The sequence below is a fragment of the Limulus polyphemus genome, unplaced genomic scaffold, assembly GCF_000517525.1.
Source record: "Limulus polyphemus unplaced genomic scaffold, Limulus_polyphemus-2.1.2 Scaffold1701, whole genome shotgun sequence".
Lineage (NCBI taxonomy): Eukaryota > Metazoa > Arthropoda > Merostomata > Xiphosura > Limulidae > Limulus > Limulus polyphemus.
Window position 1 is genome coordinate 188,251 of NW_013667311.1, and position 21,994 is coordinate 210,244.

The window sequence follows — 21,994 nt, forward strand, 5'->3', positions numbered from 1 at the left end:
AAGTATGCTAGTATTCACCTGGTTGTAATCAATACATGAAAACATTGTTCTGAAAGTATGCTAGTATTCACCTGGTTGTAATCAATACATGAAAACATTGTTCTGAAAGTATGCTAGTATTCACCTGGTTGTAATCAATACATGAAAACATTGTTCTGAAAGTATGCTAGTATTCACCTGGTTGTAATCAATACATGAAAACATTGTTCTGAAAGTATGCTAGTATTCACCTGGTTGTAATCAATACATGAAAACATTGTTCTGAAGGTATGCTAGTATTCACCTGGTTGTAATCAATACAAACTTACCATCCTTTTACTAAGATACAGAAACAAACAAAGTTCATGATTTTGTTTATGTGAAGTAACGTGAAATATTAATAGTGTACCATTATTATTTTTAATTCTTTATCTGGCCTGTTTGTAAGTACTTAGGTAAACTGCAAACATCTATAAACTTTAAATCCATCTTTAAAAGAAAGTGCTTTACTATAATAAAAATACAAGCGAAAAAACTTGTTTTAATTTTAATAAGACGTACTACTCTAATATTATGAGTATACGTATAAAAAATACAAACTTAAGACTTCAAAATGATGTGCTGCCAGTCGATCATACTATAAGACAATTAAACTCCTAAGGTCTTAGTCTAAGTAATAATATAGTAAATGTTGGGACAATTCAACAATGTACACTAACTACAGAGTCAAATTATTCTGTTTTTTTAGTCATGATCTGAAATTTGCGGACAAAAATATTCTTTAATTTTTTTTTAAGTGATAGAATATTAATCAACTATTATTCAGAAGTCAAGTTCTTATTTTACCATCACTATGTCATGCAGAAAACTAACTATTAGGAGTGTGAAAATACTGGCTTCCAGCTATATATGTAGTGTACTTCAATTTTCTATGCTGATTATGTAAGAACTTTTTTACAGAGTAGGTCAGAGAATTTATATTTTTCCCTAACTTTTGCTTTTCAAGTATTGTCCAGTTAATATGGTATTTCTGCAAAAAAATAAGCACAGTTTAGTTATAATTCAGTAAGTAATGTACGACTAGGTTTAAGTGATCTGTAAATGTAATTTCTGTTTTTAATACAGTTACACTCCATTCAGTAAAGCATGGTACGCACATATCACAATGTATAATTTACAACAAAATGTGTATATGCACTCAAAACTGGCTGCTGACTATTATTATTGTGTTACAGTGTGTGATCCTCTTCCATTAAAAAGTTAGCATGTTACTCAATCAACACTAGAAAGTATCATAGTAAACATGAGATTAAAATTGAATATTTTAATTACCTTTACAGATCAAAAGCAAAATACCAGTGTTAGTCAGTAATTTTTTTTTAAATCTCGGTATTATTCTTGTACTTTGTATGGTAACTTTTATTCATAGCTAGTCTAAGATGCCAATTACTCAGTATACCTACTTCAGTGTACTACTAACTGAAATGAGTCAGAGATAGCTAATACCACAAACCTTGATAAACCTGGAGCAATGAGCTAAAATGATTGATTCAGAATTTAGAACAAAGCTACGCAAGGGCTATCTGAACACAGCCATCCCTCATTTTGAATCGACAGACTAGAGGGTGATGCAACAACAACAACTGCTGACTCTGCAACTATTCTACTTCTCAAATAATGGAATTTGACTGTTACTCTTATAGTGGATATCTACGTCATACATCGAGGTTTCATGTAGATTAACTGACCAGTTCAAGAGGTGCAAAAGGCACCGAGGAAATATCTAGGCATAACTGGTTCTAATTTTTAACTGATAGTCTAAAGGGAAGGCAGCTAGTTAACAGCATGGATGTAATGATTGGCACTTTGGATAATAATAACACTTGGATCATGAAACAGGAATCCTAAAATTGACAGTCTGGGCACACTAAACATTTTGCCACATCCAGTCCACAAAAAGAAAAAAAAAGTTTTTTTGTTACTTTTTTTTGCAATAAGATCAATCTATTTATGAAATCCTGCTACCTTTTTCGTCACATGTAATATTTTAATTAATGTATAACCTAAACGAATACAGTATCATATGCAATTTCTTGTTATTTCATCTTTGCTGTCATTTTTAACAGGACAGGTTGACATTTGATGAATTTAATTTCAATCTGTCCAAAAACGTGTGTGTCTATGCTAGCATATGAGTACAAAACACCAATAATATAAAACATAGTTTAATCATTTAAGTAAAGTAAAAATAAGAATAGGTATTTACAGATACAGAAATTTTTAAGACATTAAAACCAATTACAAAAAAAGAAAGAAATATTCTAACTTACCAAACATTCTGTCTCTCCCGAAGGAGCCACACACCAGACATTAATCTGTAATGTTTTGGTGTATAGTTTGGAGAGGTTTACGGGAAACTTGAAGTTCTCGGCGATGATGGGCTTATGGAAATTATCTAAGAGCTTGGTGCTGCCCTGTAGAGTGTTTGATAGGACTGGCTGTAAACCAACTTTGATGAATCTAACAATATAAGCATTGATAAACACAAATTAATGTCTGCAATCTTGGTTAGTAGAATAAGAAAAATGGTTTGTTTTTAAGTTGAAAGAATTGTTTACAAGTAAATTAATAAAACAATATTTCTATTTTCGCCAACCTCCATAAAATTACAATCTTGCCTTCGTTCAAGAAACTATAAACATCAATTACACAAAAATTGAAAACGGCTGTTTATGTGAACAATTTAGAATAAAACAACTAACATTTCTTTCAGTGGATTAGCACAAAAATACAACTCTTAATAATCCATTATACCAATAAAAAGTTCTAATATTTTTACTTAAATTTTATACTAGGCTTAAACACAAATTATTTAAGATTAACAGCTATGTAAAGAATTATATTTTAACTGTACTTCAGCAAAAAATAAAATACTAGTCCTTAAATATTAAGATAAGCACAGTTCTTTAGATTTGGTATTTTCAAATTGAATGATAAATGGGCAAGTCACAGACCTTAAAATTTAATAATAGCCATCACCAGTTTAAAACTGCTTTTAAGTATAGCCATCTCCAATTTAGAACTGCCGATCAGAAAGAAACCAACCAGTTAGCAGCTCTCACCAACTACACAGCCATTCTTAAATGAAAAGCAGAAATAACTTCACTGTTATTATATCTTCACAGATGGAAGTGTGGGTCATGTTCAGTTTTAACCTTAGAATTTCCAGTACACGGTCCAGCATGATAACCCCCCCACAATACTTTTGAAAACAAACAAATTACTGAAGAGATTAGAGCTAAGCAGAAGTACAGAAATACCCTCATTGTTATTTGAAACAAAAGATAAAATAATAAATCTGTTCATATATATTTATCACACAAGTACCCTATTCTAAACATCCTGGTGGATGATCTAAGAGAGAGAGAGAGACCCTTCTTGGAAGTTTTTGTGAGAAGATGTTACTTTTGGCTCATTTACATCAATTATTCCATTCCTTTGCTGTTTGTCACAATGAATATATATAAAAACATCCAATCAGAAAACCCACAGACAAAAGAAAATCTCCCAAACTTACATCTTGTGATTATTAGGCATAAACAGTGCCGTCAGATTTCTTGCTTTTTCAATTCCAACCTGAAGTATGCTTTCTTCTAAAGCATAACTAAAAATAGAACAACATTATTAAAATATGTACAACATTAAAAAATAGCAGTTTACATGGCTCAATACTGGACTTATCTTTTTGCTATTTACAGTACAATTGATAAGTAAAAAGAAAAACAATAAGCCAAGTTTAAACAGTTTGAAGTGAAAACGATTTTTCTTAAAAGTTCGATTACTGAAATGATTCACTTCCTTTAAGCACGATAGATCAGTTGTTTTAATTTATGTTTTATGTCTGTGAATAAGCATACAAACATTTTTTTTGTTCTACTTCTACTATTACAAAATAATCACTCGCATAATCCTACGATATGTATTTTCATACCTCAGTGTAAGTTGAACCTGCGCTCCTTCAACATTGGAGTTTTGGATCTTGTGCTCACCTCTTCCTGGCCTATTAAAGAATCTTTTGTTAGCCTTATGTAGTAGAGATTAAATCATTTGACAAAGTTTTTTTTTTTCAGTTCTGAATTCATAATAACAATACACACTACAAAATTTTATAATTGCATAAAAAAAACCTAATACAAGTATTCCAACTATAACTGCCATATTTTCCTGAATATAATACACATTTTTTTCACTACAAATTTATCTAGAAGTTAGGTTGTGTGCAATATATGGCAACAAATTTAAATGTTTTTTTTTTTTCCCAGACAGTCCAGTTCAGATAATGCATACCTAGAATTGTTGAGTTTCAATAGTATATCAAATATAGAAAGCACTAGGGAAAGCAAACTCAATTTTAGTGATTTTATGGATACCCTAACATTTGGACAAAATTTACTTGCCAGCTGCAATTACAAAGATAACAAGCACTAAGGTGAACACACAATTAGAGATTAAACAGACACTAACATTCTTTTCATCAAAAGATTACTTTTACCACAGTACTGCAAAAGACTAGTGCATATCAGTTATGGTGATAAGCCACATTTGACTCTTTGTTCATCAAGATTAGAGTGAATATTACATTTGGAAGCGTATTATATTCAAATAGTTATGGTATTTTATTTACACATAAAAAAAAAAGATAAAACTTACTTTTTTTCTGAAGCTTCAAAAACCCCACTGTCTCCTGCTACAGACTCATCACTTCGTGCCTTATTCAAACCTGGATCAAAGGTGGGCCTGTTACCCTCATTTCTTGGTTCATGAGTCTGTTTGTAGTTTGGAGGAATGCACTCTTCTAATAAAGAGTGGAACCTATTTTGATACGGAAGAGGCAGATTTATTTGTTGAATAACCGCAGACGGTTTAAGAGAGTCCATTCTTGGAAGTTCAGGTGAGGAAGATGTTACTTTTAGCTCTTGTACATTAATCAGTCCATCCTTTCGCTGTTTATCACAATTTGATGATTCAAGAGAAAGGTCACATGGTGATAACGAAGAGGATACAGATGAAAGTGATGAACACGAAGAGAGAGATGGCCCTAATGCTAATGAAGAAGAACAATCTTCAAGTGTTCCTTCTAAATTAATGTTGTTATGAAGTATCTGCTCAACTTGCTTGTGAAGGTCTTCAATGGATGGATCTAGAGAACTTGGTGGAAGTCCATAGATGTCTGTAAAGCTGAGACTGCTTAATGACCCTTTACTGCTGGTAGTGCTGAGTGACCCAAGTGAACTGCTTAATGACATAGACAGAGTGCTGGCTGATAAACTGCAACAAAATTAGAATAACCATTATGATGGGTTCTTCAAAAAAGGTTAAGCAATATAATTAAACACTGAACAGGCTGTTAATTTTCAAAATATGAAATTAAGAATTAAAGCAAGAACAATGTATGAACTGAATATCTTAAAACAACAATCTACCAAACAGATATAAAGATAACGATTGAAATGTTAACAATCAAAAGTTACTCTAGCTTTTTTTTTAAGCAGAATAAACACTTCATATAATAAATAATTACCTTTTCAGCCTGGACTCGATGTATGTGGTTTGGCGAATTGCATCCCTAAGTTGCTGCAAGAGGTTATTCTTCTTCTCATGAAGCATCAATCTAGAGAAAATAAACCAACAAGCCTAACTGGAGGATAGATTCATAAATAAACTAGCACTAAATACAAATGTTTATTTAAGATCATTTTGAAAAGTCTTACATATTACCTTGTAAACAGATTAGTGGATAATATACTACAACTTTTACAATAAAATAATAAAAATAAAACAATAAAAGGACCTTAAAATACTATGAAATATTCTTTCACTCATTCAGCATCGAATATCCATTAGTAAACCTTTTCTAAATGAAATTATCAATACATGAGAAACAATTTTTTCAGCTAGGGTTTACAAGGCTGGGTCAATTTTCCCCACATTCCTTCTCCAAAATTGGAAAAGTGGGCCAACGACTACAACTACGGCAAAGATCCAGATAGAGATAATTTATGCCACCCCCAAAATTATGCGACCTGACTGAAACACTGTGTAACGACCCTAAACTACTTCTTGATTGTTTGTCAGTTGTTTTTTCAATTCAGTATCTTGTAAATCTAACCAAAATAAATGTTTGAGTTATAGTGTAATGTTTTCAGAAAGTGCTTAATTATAAATGAATGTACCACAAAATACAGAAAGACAAAATTTTAAAGCTCCCTAACCTGTTTGCAATTACTTTGTTTGATATTTCTATAGCATTACTTAAATCTTCTTCCAGCTTAGCGATTTCCGACTGAATTAAAGTTATTTCCTTATGGCTTTTTTCTTTTTCAATACGATTCTGAAGTTCTTGTAGCAACTGCTCCTTTTCTTGAATCAGTAGTAATCTAAAGTAAAAAAAAACGTTTTTAATTAAGTTATTAGTTGGAGTATGACTAAGTTTAACATTTTTTTATTCATGACCTTACTTTATTAATCTCAAAAGAAAACAAAATCAGAAAGTTTTTATTCCACTTCAATACCGATTCACAGTTTCAATTTAGAACACCACATGCCAGTAACAATAAAACACAAACTGAAATGTATACATAAAAGCCACTAAATATAGGCTTTAGACCGTAACTGTGCATCATGGAGAAACAAAAAATAACAACAACAAGTACATAACTTGTTCAGTCACTGATTGTACAAGTAATAACAGAATAAGCTCGTGTCAATATAATAACATAAATTTCAGAATTGAGTGAAAAGTTGTAACTTTCTAAGATAAAAAGTAGATGACAGTATTTTAAGATAAATGAAGTTGAAAATTTACTTATTTAATCTAATTCAAAGAATTAAAATATTTTAATACAATACAATTTTTTATTGTTTTTATTTAATCAAATGATAACATCATGAACATTTAGCGCACACACATAAACAAATCAATACAATATCAAATTACCGGTCTTTATCAGACTCTATTTCTTCAGGAGATGTCAAATCTTCTAAATCAGCTAATTCCTGCTGCATCCGATGGATAACTTTACGCATCTCTTCATAATGAAGTCTCATATTAGCCATCTCAGCTAACCGAACTCCAAGATGGCCATACTGTCAGAAAAATTTCATTAGTATTTTAAAAACACCTACTTAATAATTTAAATATATACCTATTTTAGAACTGTCTTTTAGTCCGTGCTCTTACATCATAAAGTGATAGGAACAGACATTAACAATTATTTTCTGAACATTTTTTTTGACAAGAGAACCTTGGGATAACATCTATATCACTAAATTCATTGTAAGAATCTGAAACCGTAAAACTTGAGATGCAAACTTTCTTTTATAATACAGTTCGTGAGAATTAAAAACTTCCTTTATGCAAGATAAAATACACAAACCTTTAACATGAAAACATATTTGCTACAAAATGGAAAGATATATAGAAAAAGTATAAGAACAATAAAATAGGTTAAAAAATAGGAAAATTTATCTATTTATAAAAAAAATATCAAACTAGTATAACCCAATAATACACGTTGATCAAAGTGTAGATTGAACTGGACCTCTCTTGAACTCAGACTTCAAGATTAAACAATTTTCAGAATACCAAGTTTATTCATTATACCAATAAAATAATCATGTTAATGCCCAAGTCTTCGGAAATATCATACTTTTTGTAAAACAACAAGTATAAAAACATGCACGTACGATGTACAATTTTTATAAGACTAAACATTAAATACTTTTTACGTTAAATGGTAAGCAGGAACTAAAAACTAATAAACAGTGACTAAAATGAAAGAGGCAAAAAATGAGTGAAATTCATCACACAAGTGGTTATAATTACCTCTCCTGACATCTCCGTTTGAGATGACGTGCTCAGTTTTTCTTTTACGGTACATGAATTGGGATCATCAGATGAAATGAGGTGGAGACAAGATAAATCACTTGTTAAACTTGAAAGGTTCTGCAAAAGTAAAGGTAATTTCTAAAAAAAAAGTCATCTTCTAAAGAAAACTGATAACTATTTGCAGTAAATTAGCATACCTTATTTTTTTAAAAGTTACCTATTGTCTGAATCTATGAAGCCAAAGATTAATTCATCTTGTACATTTATTATTATTTGTTAATTTAACAACTTTCACCAAATCAAATTCTGTACTCAATGTTATCACAAATTTCTTTTAACGTGCCCTCACCAGAAATATAAAATATATCTTTTATTATTTTATAAACAGAAAAAATAAATTAAAATGACAGAACTGTGGGTAATAAACTTAAAATAAGACCCAAAACTCGAGTGCTTTCGAATACGTGACTATTCTTCTTCTTTGTTCTCCTGAAAAAGAATAGTCAACTATTCAAAAGCGCTCGAGTTTTAAATATATTTTGAATTCAAATGTATTAAAGGAACTTTTTTGTCACATTACACAATAATTTCATATTTAAGAAATATAAAAATAGTTTCCAACTCCTACTAAAGAGGGCAACTAAATGACTGCATATAGTGAGACTTCTAAGCTTCAGTAACAATAAAATATATCCCTTACATTTAAAACAAGTTTTATCTTTTACAAAATCTATTAAAAAATATTAAAATAAATATGTTAAAAATATAACTATATCTTACAATTTAATAACAAAACTGCAAAGGAACCTTTTACTTTCATAGTTTCTGAAAATTCACTTACATATAATTATACAAAAAGATGATATTGCTTTAAAGACGTTCATTGCACACGAATGAAGGTTTAACACTGATCATTATATAAAACATTAGAACATTTTAAATTTAAGTCAGTTACAAAACCATCACGATCAACATAACAGAACTCTTTCTACAGATTTCTGTACACACATATATCAAATGATCACTTGCCATCACTTAGGATTTGCTATTACTGTTTCTTGTGTACAACAATCACACTATCTGCTCAGGCTATGCTTAAGTACTTGAGATACAAGTATACAATTCTACTATAAATAAGTCTACAGGAAGGAAAGCTTGTAACAATAAGTAATGTAGAAACAAATACTAGTTTTAACTATTTCTACCTTCATTAGTTCTTCCTTTTCTTTTTTACCAATCCTCAATGATTTTTGGATATTTTGAAGCTCTTCCAAAAGAGCTTTAGCTTCCTCTAGTGTGTAGAACGTATTCTGATCACAAAATTGACGATCCACTCTGAAATTGTGCGAATGTTTCATTAAACCCTTATTTCAAGTACTGTATTCTAAAAGATCATGTAACATTTTTGATTCTTTATTCTTACTCAAAACTATAACTTTAATATGTGAAAAACCTATGGACACTCTACTGCGATAAATTCACCTCTTTATTATTATTACTATTATAGGTCATGTTTTGAAAAAAAATAAAATGTAATTACACAAAAAAAAATTCAAGAAAGTTTTACATAAGTGGAAAACCCATTAACTAAATGTGTCACTGCAGTACACAGTAACTTAATAAGCTATCTTTTTTGGAAACAGCACATGTACAAAGTACACCATTTAGTTTAAAACTGGTCAATATTTCCAAATCTACTATTAAAATTTCCCATTTGCATTTGTAGATGAACTTGGGATTTATATGATAAATTGCTGACAAATTATATCAAATGTGAGTAAAAACTAAAAACCTTTACAAGATAAAATAAAAACAGCAGGATACAAATACATATCAAGTACTAACCTTCTTCTTTAGCAAGTTTTATTTGAAATACATACATTTCTACTGTTGAATATACACAATGAAACAGAATACTTTTAACTGTACACTTTCTACTAGTCAACAAATAAGAATTGGCATTTTCAATCTGAACAGCACCTTATGTAATTCATGGGCTAACCAAGGAGATCAAACCCTAGGATTCAGGCACAGCCAACCCTATTTTAGGACTGTTGGCCAAAGAAAGCACAACCAGTTAGCGGCGATCCCCATCTACTATTTGGCTATTCTTAACTGAATAGCAGAAAATCTGTTACATTTATAATTCCCCTATAGCTCAAAGTGCTGCATATCATGGCTCAAACTTTGATCAGTGAGATCCGTAGGCTGGCAAACTAGCCACGAACCACATCGAGCACACAACAATTAGGACTATTAGTGTTTAAGAACCAGTTCCAACACCTAACAAATTAATCCATGAAATAATGAATACTCACTGAGATAAAGTTTTTAAGCCTTCTTCTTTGTAATGCATCTCTTTACGAATCTGATCAAGTTCTTGTCTCAATCTTTCTACGCGCTCTCGTGCTACAGCCACGTCAACTCTTAAAAGATCAGGATCGTATTTAGTTACACTATTGTAAGAAAAAGCTGATCCACTTGAACACAGGCTACTATCAGAATGACAGTTATTAAGTTCTGCTACAGTGGTTTGAAGCTGATGATAATTGTCAAGAGCCAAGGACAGTCTTTGCTGCTTGACATCGTATATTTCTTGTTTAGCCTGAAGGAACAAAAAAAAAAGAATATTATATAATGACTTTCTGATCTTTCAAAGGTTTTAATTAATAAGTTATTCAGACTCCAAAAATGATACTTGATTTACTAAGTATAACTGCAAATTTGAGGTAGGTGAAGTTTCATAGGTTTCTCTTCATGCAGACCTTACACTCAAAATGCTGAAAATGATAATGATATTTTAATAATAAAACAATGTATATCGTGTACTCTACCTATACATCTATATCAATTCCTCAACTGAAAGGGAAAAACTTACCGATAATTCCTCTTGAGCTAAGACAAGATATTCTTTGAGCATTGCCTCCTGTAGCTGGCGCCACTGATGTCTTGGATCTTCAAGCTGATTTGTATCTATCACATGAAAAATTATAAATCCATAATGTTTCAGGCTAAACCTACATGGTTAAATGATTGGAGTCTGTGTCATAAATTAAATAGTAACAACTGAAGAATATCAAGGTATCCAAAGATTTAATTCAGAAACAAATCACAAATGATTAAAAAAGCAGTCATTTTTGGAGTAATACTATTCTATTTAGAATTGAACGGTCTAATAATTTTAAATTTGTTTCTATAAAGACATGACTACTTTTCTTTAAAACAACAATACACAATTTCAGAAATACATATAGTTTAAGTTTCTGTAACAAAACAAAACTAGCCCTATAAATTTGATGTGTAGATCTAATAATTAAATTTTCTGTTTCATTTGGAGAGACAAGAATATGGAAACTAATTTACAAAAACTTGAAAAAATGTAAATTGAGTTTGTAATTCTTTATAATATTTCAAAAACTACAAAGAAATTTTCACATTCAAATTCCATAAAATCAAGCAACGAAAATGAAAAACAAAATATAACTTTCACCACTACCAGTGTTTTTTACAGTGCAGCATTTCTGCTAAAGGCCCACCACAGGCACAAATTCCCAGTTTACAGCAATGGTCAACTGATACACTGATGTGCATGTTAGTTAATATGTGAATAGAAGGTACTTTAAAAAACAATTACCTGCCCTCTGTATTTTAAACTTTAAATCATATAATAGAAAATAAGTTTCTTTTTCCATTATAAAATATTTTATGTAATTTATGGTAATGATTAATACCGAATTTATTGGGTACTTACGAGTGATATGATTAACATAGAAATAACCAACATTCGGGTCATAGCACTGTTCCCAACCATAGGGTAGTTCTTCACCTGAACAGTCAGCAAAAGTCTTGGCTTTAACATATCTAAAATACCAGATTACAAACACTGTTTAATAGATTGTGTAGATCAAAGTACATTTTTCACTGAACACACAGAGCTCCGTGAAATCTCCATTAACATACGATATAAAAAGAATTTTGTACATTTATTTATACAAGTTCAGAACATAATGTGTATGTGTACTATTAACACTGTTATAAATACTTAACATTATTGCCTAAGAAGGTTTTACCTACCACATAGGACAGAAAGTATAAATGCCCCCCTCCACTTTGTTTAGTTAGTGTATATTTATATTATTATTAACAATTATATTACACTTAGTTTTTCCCCTCCCACCACAACAAAGTGAGGCACACATTACCTATCCACTAAAAACTTGACAATTTATGTAAAACTTTGTAAATACACAACCATTTAAAGAATTACACTGTTGGAAATATATGCAACTCTTCTGTCACGATTGCACTAACAACACAGACTAATGTTTGTATATTTTTCTGGATATTCTATGCATTTCTTAAGCACTTTGTTTTCTTTGTTTCATCACATGTTTCTGCAGTTCAAACATCTTGTATAATTAACCCTATGTACACGTGTGGGGTAAAAGTGTGCAAGTCATGACCATGTAAAGAGTGCCGTTCAACATGGTATTATGGATTTGATATTAGAGTTATCACATTTTTGTTACCTTACACTGCTGATTCCTCAACAATTTGTGTTAGGGTAAAGAAAATATCACGGTATATGGGGATACCGTAAAAACATAGATATGCAATTTGGAAACTGTACAATGAACAAAATTATTTTTATTCATCACATATACTGTATTTTACAGAATATAAGACGCACCCTTATTTTGAAGACAATGTTTTGGGGAAATAAAAGCTACAGTTGTATTTGAAAGATTTTTATTGAACAAAAGTACAATTTGATACTTTAGAAATTAGTATAATTTTTCTAAATACAAAAGAGCTCAAAACATCAAAACAAGGAAATACCGTAAATCAAAAAAAGGTTTACTGTTATTTAGTTTGGTTCAAAACCTACAAAATCTTCATTGCTTTCACTGCAATTTATTTTTTTATTATTTAGGGAGCATTATATTTAAATATATTTACACATGGCTTATGTATATCGTATATATATATATATATATATATACACATATATATTATTCATACCTTCGTTGTATAGGACGCAAGCAGATTTTGACATCAAATTTTGGGGTAAAACATCTTATACACCAAAATATACGATACATCACCTTGCACTTCAATATGTCAGAGTCTAAGTCAATCTGACTCGATAAATTCACAGACATATTTTTTAGTATAAAAAGTTTAGTAACATATTTGATTATTTGTATACAATAGATTTGCACTGTTTACTAAGAGCTTGCCACATTTCATAACTTTGGAATTATAGTAAACATAACTTCTCTAATATAGCATCAGTCCAAGTGGACTGTTCCTATTAAATCAGTTGTTTAGAATGTTGAGTTTGAATAATTCAAAACATATACTTAATGAACACTAAAGATAAACACTATTGGGCTATGATGGCAGAAATATACAATGAAGTATAACAAACACACTACTAGTTTACACTAATGATAAAACTTAAGAGGGTTACACATTAATCTGACATCCAAAACGTTCAACAGGAGTGCTGCATATATTTATGTTAGCTACACACAACAGTAATACAAGATCAACACAAAAAAAACAAGTCAATAGACATATAATAGACTTGAAATTGATATTAATAAGATCAACTTTCTAGCTCTAATTTCTAATTTTAAGAAATGTAAGATTTTAAAGTATTTCATTGGATAAAACTAGAAGTTGCTCAATCTTAAGCCTAACATTTAATGTAACCTGTTACAGCTAGGGATTAATAAACAATTGTTCTATACAGAATAAAGTTATGATTTTATCTTACCAATGACAAATATATGTATTTTGTATAATCAACTATAATGAACATACATACTTAATCATTATCTGGTAACCATACATTTATAACTATAGGCATCAAAATGTCTTTTACAAAACATATTTTTACTTTTTAAAAAAAAAAATCCCATTTCAAATTATGTTAAATGTGTGATAGCTTACAAATATTTTCCAATACTCTTGAGAGTATTGATATAACTACACACTTCTTTATAAAGAAAGTGTTATTGTGTTCATATCATTAACAGTGTCTGTTATTCATGTCTTTAGATGTTCATAAGAGTAACAAAAAAAGTTGTTTTATATCTAGAAAAAAAGAACTGATTATAAAATTACGAAATGACATTCAGCTATCATTTGCAGCTTGTACTTTACATGGAGGTTTGTCTGAATCCCTTCCCAAATTGGATCTTGTTTTTCCCTTCCAATCCTATTTTTATCTTCTTTTTTTTTAACACTTGTCTTTCAACTACGTTCAAATTAAACAAATTCTCACAGTAGATTTAATGCTCTCGAAATGTTTCATTACGTGAATATTTATTTGGCAGACTTGCCTAAATTTGAGCTACAGGGACTAGACAATTAATAAATCCACAACTTAATCTCCAATTGCCAAGTTATTGGTGTTTTGGGTGATCATTCTGTTAAGCTATCCAAGCAGTGTGCTGATGCTAGTGGTATGCCAAATAGGATTTTTTGTTGTATTTGAAAAACACTGATTACAAGTCCATAGATATGCTATCATTTTATTGTACAAGTTACTGGTTAGGCTACATTTGAAGTATTATGTTTCAGACTTGGCTCTACCTTACCTTAAGAAGGACATTGAATTGATGGACAGGGTTCAGAGGAGGGCTACTTTGATGATACCTGTGATGAATAGGATGTCATATGACATCATATTAAGATCTCGGGAAGTTCTCTTGAAAAAATAATAGTTAGAGGGAATCTCATTGAGGTGTTTAAGATTGTAAAGGGAACTGATAGTATTGATGCATCATCTTTTTTCATACTTAACGATGAGAACAGTAGGAGTAGGGAACATAAGTATAAATTTTGGCAGGGTAAGAATCATCTTCAGCTAAGACAGCTTCAGGTGGTTGCCTTTAGATGTGGTGTATGCAATAGATTTAAGGGAGTTTAAGAAAGTGTAGAAATATTTGAATGACAGAGGATAGCTGAGTGTTTTAAGTTTAGTTTGGCATATGGGCTGGCCTAGATAGACCAATATGTCCCTTGTTGTCCTTAAATTGTACGTGTGTAAACATACTGGGATAATAACTGGTATGGAAAGGCTGTCATACTAGGATTTGTAAGATCTCTAAATTGTTTTATCTTGAAAAAAGAAGAAATATAGGGAATATGACTGAAGTGTTATCAATGTGGTGGATGCAGCAAATTAAAATAAACTCAGTTTCTTTTTTAAGTAGATAAGACAGCACAGGTTGACAGACATACACTTTTTGTCCCTTAAATGTTAACAAGTTTTGATTTTTATACCAATTATGCTACCAAACAGTTTATACCAAGTTATACTAAACATTAATTTAAAATTAGACTAACTTTGGAGTTGTATCCTAATAACTTAAACAATTTACAGAAGTTATAACCTGATCTTACAAGGTATATAAAGTTCAAGTTACGTTACATAGCCTAGTTGGTTTCGGTTTACTAGCTTATAGTCTGACAAAATAAAATTAAATGTTCAATAAAAAAAGTAAAAACAAAGTACACGGTCAACACAATTGTAGAAATATTAAGGTGTTTCTGAATGATATTACGAACAAGGTCATAAAAGTAGTTTAGTCTTAATGAATGGCGAAATCACTCCCTTTCCTCCCCTCACGAGTTAACCCCTTCCTTGGTATGTGACTTTGCTAGGTCTCGTACTACATCAGACTACTATTGTACTACTACTACTACAACTACTACTGTTTACTAATTGTTTATAATACTAAGATAAGTTGGATTTTATGATTCATTATTCAATCAAATAATAAGCTGGATAAATTAAATTTTCAATTATCTTTTAGTGCAGTTAAAGCTACGTCCATTCCTCAAAAAAACACATTACTTAATTAGGGTATAGGCGGAAAAAATTACGAATTCCAAGCCTGTTTCATTAGGCCAAAGTGGACTCACAGTCACATTCCACGGGAACGCAACAACGCTTACCTGTCTCTTGGGTCAATCCATGTAGTTTTACGATTGATATGGTCAATAAAGTATATTTTTCCATCGAAGTCTCTTCCAATATCCCATCCAACGGGTAAAGGAATTTCATCATTATGTCCAATAGGCATATTTTACGCAAAAAAATCAGTGAAAACCATGCAAGGTTTTACCATCACTATATAACATATTATCCATGTTCTCCATGGCTTACCAACATTGGAATTATATTTGTCTGACGTCATCAAAAAAGTATTTGACTTCGTGTACCAGGGCGCCAACCAAGGCCTTAGATTATCCAATCAACAGAAAGTGCCGCGTGGTGCACTGGAACCAATCAAAGCTGGATAAACAAAAGATTGGAATGTTGATGTTTCTCCACCTTAGCTCGTCTTGCCTGCCGCAGGGCAATTTTAAAGTTGCCCTTCATGCCAGTGGGAAATGGAAAGGACTTGTAGTCGCGTCGCACATTTTCTAGCCGTTCTTTCTGTCTTTACTTGTTGTGAATGCATGTCTTCAAAAAACAATACAACACAATAAAATTTATCGATTAACTATTAGAAGGCGAAGAAAAACATACTGATTAAATAACACTTTTAAAATAAAACGTGGCCCAGTCTACACATCAAATAAAGTGCATCACGTCGTGAGCGATCATCTCTAGAGACTAATATGGGGCTTGTAAAAAATGTATTATTCCCAGATGAAAATAAAGCCAGCAGGTAAATAATAAATATGTAAAACAGGAAAATCTTGATCCCAAGAAAAGAGATTGACAAAGTTGTTTATTTTTGAAAGAAAAAATTAACTTTGAAAACTACTTTTATCTATTTATGTTAATAGTTTAATCACTGAACCCATCTCATTCAGCTCTGGTTTAATTTTATTGGGCGAAAGGCCTCGTTGGTACTGGATATGGCAGATGTAGTGGTTGACATGTTATAACATATTCACCTTTGCTGTCACTAATGGTTTCTTGGAGTGCGAAAGTGTTTTTTTTTTCCTCGTTGACCCTATGGTGTTCGCCAATTCTGATGAATGATGGTAAATTTCATTCAAATAATAGTGCTAACAAATCAATAAAATAAAGCGTTAAAATAAAATAAATATTATTGTGTTATTAATTCTTACCTAAAATCGAATTCACATCCTAACAGTTGTTGAACATGAAAACTAATGATATATATATATACCGCTGTTATATCCCAACCGGCTTAATGAATCCTAGTATTACGCGAAAGACCTCGTCGTAATTGAATATGGCAGGTGCAGTATGGTTGACAAATCATAACATATACTATTTTACTTTCATCCATGAGTTCTTAGAAGTTGATAGAGCAAGATGTTATCATCACGATCACTAGCACATATCAAAGACGTACGTCTACGTTACATTCACCAAGCGCCTGATTACGTATACAACATCTATTATTTGTCAGTAAATTCGGGTGTTTTTTTTTAATGTTTCTTAAAAACAACATATAAGTTTATATATAAAAACACTGAAAATAACATATATATATTTAAGTGCCCTAGATGTAATTCTGGGTTAATAGGTGTAACCACTAGAAGATTAGCAACACATAAAATAACAAACAAATTTAGTGACGAACGGTTATCACGCACTTGGAGAATGTGACGTTGTCGTCTATCGCAGTATATTTATGATTCTCACAAGAGGACATTATGAGACGAGCTTACATATAAAAGAGGCGTTATTAACACTAATTGTTTAATTTTTATAATCATAAGTCAAATAGACAGCTTTCTACACGTTTGCAGAAACATTTAAAATCTTCATATCATGTTTTTGAATATACGTCTAGGAATAATCTTTGTTTAAACTCTTCTAAGATAAAAATCCTCAGCAAGGAATATAACATTAACACACGAAAAACAAAACCCTATTCTTAACAAATATAGAGGTGTTTATTTGTATCTATTTTAATCGCTCTCTCATTTTCTCTCTTGTATATAAAACAAGTTTTAGTACTTGGACTCAGCCCTTACTGCTTTATATTTATATACTAGCTGGAGTACCCGTCCCCTGGACGAAATTACTTAATTTCATGATTAATGAAAAGTTATCTTAGGACCAGAAAAGCTGCTTCTCTTATATTTAATTGTAAAAAACGCAAAAACGCCCATAAAAACTGTAAAACACAAAAATGTTAACTCGCAACTTTGCATGTATCTCCGCATGGACCCATAAATCTTCATGTCAAATTTGGTGAAGATCCATCAACCGGGGCGAATTCGTGGTAAGAAACACAAAAATGCTCATAAAATTCGCACGATGCAAAACTGAAATTTTTTTATGTACCCCCGCATGAACCTTCGTTCCAATTTTGGTGAAGATCCATCCACACTCTGCGATATAGTTACATGGACATTTAACAGACAGTACTGTTGCGTATCTGCTCGTTTGTTAATTTCCGGTAAAAATTCTTTCCAAGGAACTTCAGCGATACAAGTCCTTTCTTGATTAAAATTAGTTTATTCTTTCTCGATACAACTTTGTAATACACAGAATTTCCACAGTCACTTTAAACTTAACAACCTTTATAGCACACGCTATAAATCACAGTGATTCACACACTTTACTTACGGTGCCTACTGTTCGCTTGACTCAATTATCTCTATCTGCATATCTCTCTGCCTATCGCGCTGGTTTTACTCGCCAGGCTTATATACTAAAAAAGAGGGCGCCTGACAAACAATCGGATAAGTCATGATCCTTCTAGAAACTCCAGTGCGCATGTTCCCAGTGTCGCGTGACTTCCGCTGTCGTAACAGTACTATTATATTTATGTATATTTGATAGTTCATTGATAAATACTTTATTACCAACGCAGCAGATGAAGCACGTGCTTTGTAGATTATTATTGTTATAGATACTCACATGATTCTCTTATTTGAACTTAATTTCTGTTAGCCTCAGTTCTTGTATCTCACCTGGTGATGTAAAAGGTGTACACACCATAACAATTGCTACTGTATCAGATAGCTTAAATAAATAGTGCTCTGACCAATGCTGTGTTTGTTGTGTCCCAGTTGGCCTAAAGAGCTGTGTATTATAGTGTAGTTCGAATACTATTATTATTCACTTTTCTAATTCTTAAAAATCTCTAAGAGACTATATTAAGAATGTAGTGTTTAAAAATGTTATAGGCCTAATATTATGACAAATATAATTGTACATCAGTGTTTAATGACTTAACAACAATACTGATATTGCAACACATCTTAAGTTGGACTGTTAAACATTTTTATTCAAAACTTCACGGCGTTGTTGGTAAACCTAGAAAAATGTAGTGTTTCTTAGAAAAGTTTTTAAGACATATGTTGCTTTATCTATCTAATAAAAGCCGCTCTCCGTCCGGAACGCTCCATTTGTTGGTAACACTCGATTCGCTGTTGGTAACGTTAAAATTGGCTCAATGGTTAGTCTGAAGCGGAAATCTCGAGTTCAAATCCCAGTAGAGTGGGTTTTTTTTATATAACTTTCTAAAATTATCAATTCTTCATGTTTAGAGAAAGATATTACAATATTAAGAAGAAACGCAATAACATACACTTTACGTCAGGGACTTGAATTATTTTTAATGTGCAATTACAAAAACTGGGTTGTACAATTATTATAGCGCTCGACTATTATGATGAAGTCTCGAGTTGAAATCCCAGTCGAGTTGGAATTTTGTTATTTTTTATTATAATATTTACAATATTTGAATATTTGGAAAATACGAATACAGTTATAGATTAAATAAGTGATAATATCATATCACATAATAAACACAAGTGTCAAAAACAACTTAAGCATCTTTTCAACACAGGGCGTGGGTAATTAATTACGTAACAATGTACGAAAGAGAACATTGTTAGCGACCTATAACAAAAAGTAAACGTTCCTCTATATGAACAAAAAATAAATAAGATGAAATGTTATAATAAATGTATAATCAATGAAAATATATGAATATATTTATATATATAAATATGTACATACATATATAAAACTTTCACGTATATACTTTACCTGTATACACGGCAACTATCTAAAGATAAGGAAAAGTGCTTGGAGATTTATGTGTATCTTACATTTCAATATATCAAGGTTGAAAACAATTGATTAAAGATTACACAACACGCTATCTGCACTCTGTCTACCAAGGAGAATCGAACGTCGGATTTACCACTTACCCACTGGGGGGACTTGATGAAAGAAAATAATTTGTATTCAATAATTGAAGTTAAATTATCTGTTTACTTAAAGTGTATGCCCCAGGTAGGACAGCGGTAAGTTTACGAATTACAACGCTAAAATCCGGGGTTCGATTTTCCCGGTGGATACAAAAAATATCCCAATGTGGCTTTGCTCTAAAACAAGCAAACAACTTAAAGTGTAATGTTAATGTTATATTGCAATTTTCGAGTGACAATTGTGAGAAGTATTTCTAAGCGACTTGTTAATTCTAAGTAAGACGGTAATTAAAGCAGTTCAACAGTAGTACAGTGCAGAGAGCTTTTGTTAAAAAGTTTAAGTTTCTTAGAATTACAAACTATTTAGAACAGCTATTCGTGTAACGTGAATTTGTTACCCTATAACTATAGATTTACAAGTGACAGTTTAGCTAAGCGAGATGTCTGTGAAACGGCTGAGTTTGTTTCCGTGAATTTCTTGAATAAACTAGTTTATCCCAAACCTATAAATAGACTGTTAAATCAATCAAGACTTAACTTTAATATCGTGAACAGTTTTACAGTAGAAATGGTTTGTGTATTCTATGAGCAAATAAAACTGCATTTTCCCTGTAAAGTTGTCCACCATGTCAAATTTAATCCTTCAGAGGGATCCTCATCTCTTTAAAACTAAAGAGTTAACAAAACAGTTTAACAGACTAGTAATGACGGGAGCAGACATAAACGTTCCTATTACCCTTTACCAACAGTAACAGAGGCAGGTTCGAGAGTAATATGGGGATGAAATGAAACGACATCGGCAACATTGTAGTTTGCACTTCTACAACTGCATTCAAACCACTATCAAGTGTTTTCGTACCACTGATTATAATATCATCTGGTCAGAAATCATACCGTTAATTTCCCCATTCAGAAGTTGGGACAGCCATATTATAAGTTTCGTCGGGAAAATGTTGAACGAAAGCCATCTATAGCCAAAAATGTGTATCAAAAAAACAAAAAAAAAGCACGGTTGAAGAATACCGTATCAGGACGAAACACTCACAACAAAGAAAAAGATAAAACAAAAATCGTGGATGATTTCATTGTTTAAACAATACCCATAAAGTAAAGTAATCGTAAAAATAACAATAAAACAAAAACATCAACCACAACAATAACAAATGGCATCCCGATAGGAATTCTTGCCAAACACAGATATTGTAGAAAATTCAGTCTAAATATACCATCAGTTGGCCGTGCATTAAATTGTCCATAATAAATAAAAAATAATACATTTTGTATGTTGATCTCTGTAAATCTTAGCAAAAGAGGATCATCTTTCACGCCCCCCCCCCCAGTGGTAGAGCGGTATGTCTGCAAACTTACAACGTTAGAATCCGGGTTTCGATACCCGTGGTGGGCAGAGCACAGATAGCCCACTGTGTAGCTTTGTGCTTAACTACAATCAAACAATCCTTTGTTCTCTCTCTCTTTCTTTTTTAGACTGGTATTCCAATGTTCTTTTACATAGATTACGATTGACGTTTATGAGTGACGACAATTATAATAAGCACGGTTAAAATAGTACACACACACTCCCCTCGTCGCTAACCTTCATCTTTTATATATGTTAACAAAAAGTTTCGTGTGTTTACTAATTATACTTTATGCTTCTTTGTAACAGAAATTTGTGAAATGTTTACACTGATCAATATACAAAAAAAACTGTAACAAAGTTAGGACAGTAAAGTTGTAGTAAACTAAAATGTTTAAATCAGATTTTTCCTGCAATTTTAATAAAGAATATTTGATAATGAGTTGTTTTTTTTAGATAGATTCTGATGACTGAAGTCTCATTTTTAGTACAAATGCAAAACAAGCGAAGAAACAAAGAGTAAAAAAAACAAAACAAAAAAAAAACATACTCTTGGGAAAAAAAGAGGAAGTTTTTCAAAACTGCTTAAAAACACGTGC

General features: G+C 31.4%; 1 protein-coding gene across 1 annotated transcript in view; it reads right to left on the reverse strand.

Annotated features, from left to right (window-relative positions):
* Window positions 1-16,070, reverse strand: part of LOC106464616 (protein kibra-like) — a 26,740-nt gene extending 10,670 nt beyond the window's left edge. The window contains exons 1-13 of the mRNA XM_022392340.1: window positions 15,839-16,070; window positions 11,619-11,728; window positions 10,746-10,840; window positions 10,186-10,472; window positions 9,073-9,202; window positions 7,865-7,984; window positions 6,977-7,125; window positions 6,252-6,416; window positions 5,561-5,650; window positions 4,690-5,307; window positions 3,971-4,039; window positions 3,557-3,643; window positions 2,310-2,499 (exon numbers count right to left, since the gene is read on the reverse strand). Of these exons, the coding sequence (XP_022248048.1) occupies window positions 2,310-2,499; window positions 3,557-3,643; window positions 3,971-4,039; window positions 4,690-5,307; window positions 5,561-5,650; window positions 6,252-6,416; window positions 6,977-7,125; window positions 7,865-7,984; window positions 9,073-9,202; window positions 10,186-10,472; window positions 10,746-10,840; window positions 11,619-11,728; window positions 15,839-15,966 (2,238 nt within the window). The 5' untranslated portion in view covers window positions 15,967-16,070. The remainder of the gene's footprint in view (window positions 1-2,309; window positions 2,500-3,556; window positions 3,644-3,970; window positions 4,040-4,689; window positions 5,308-5,560; window positions 5,651-6,251; window positions 6,417-6,976; window positions 7,126-7,864; window positions 7,985-9,072; window positions 9,203-10,185; window positions 10,473-10,745; window positions 10,841-11,618; window positions 11,729-15,838) is intronic.
* Between the last annotated feature and the right edge of the window lie 5,924 nt (window positions 16,071-21,994).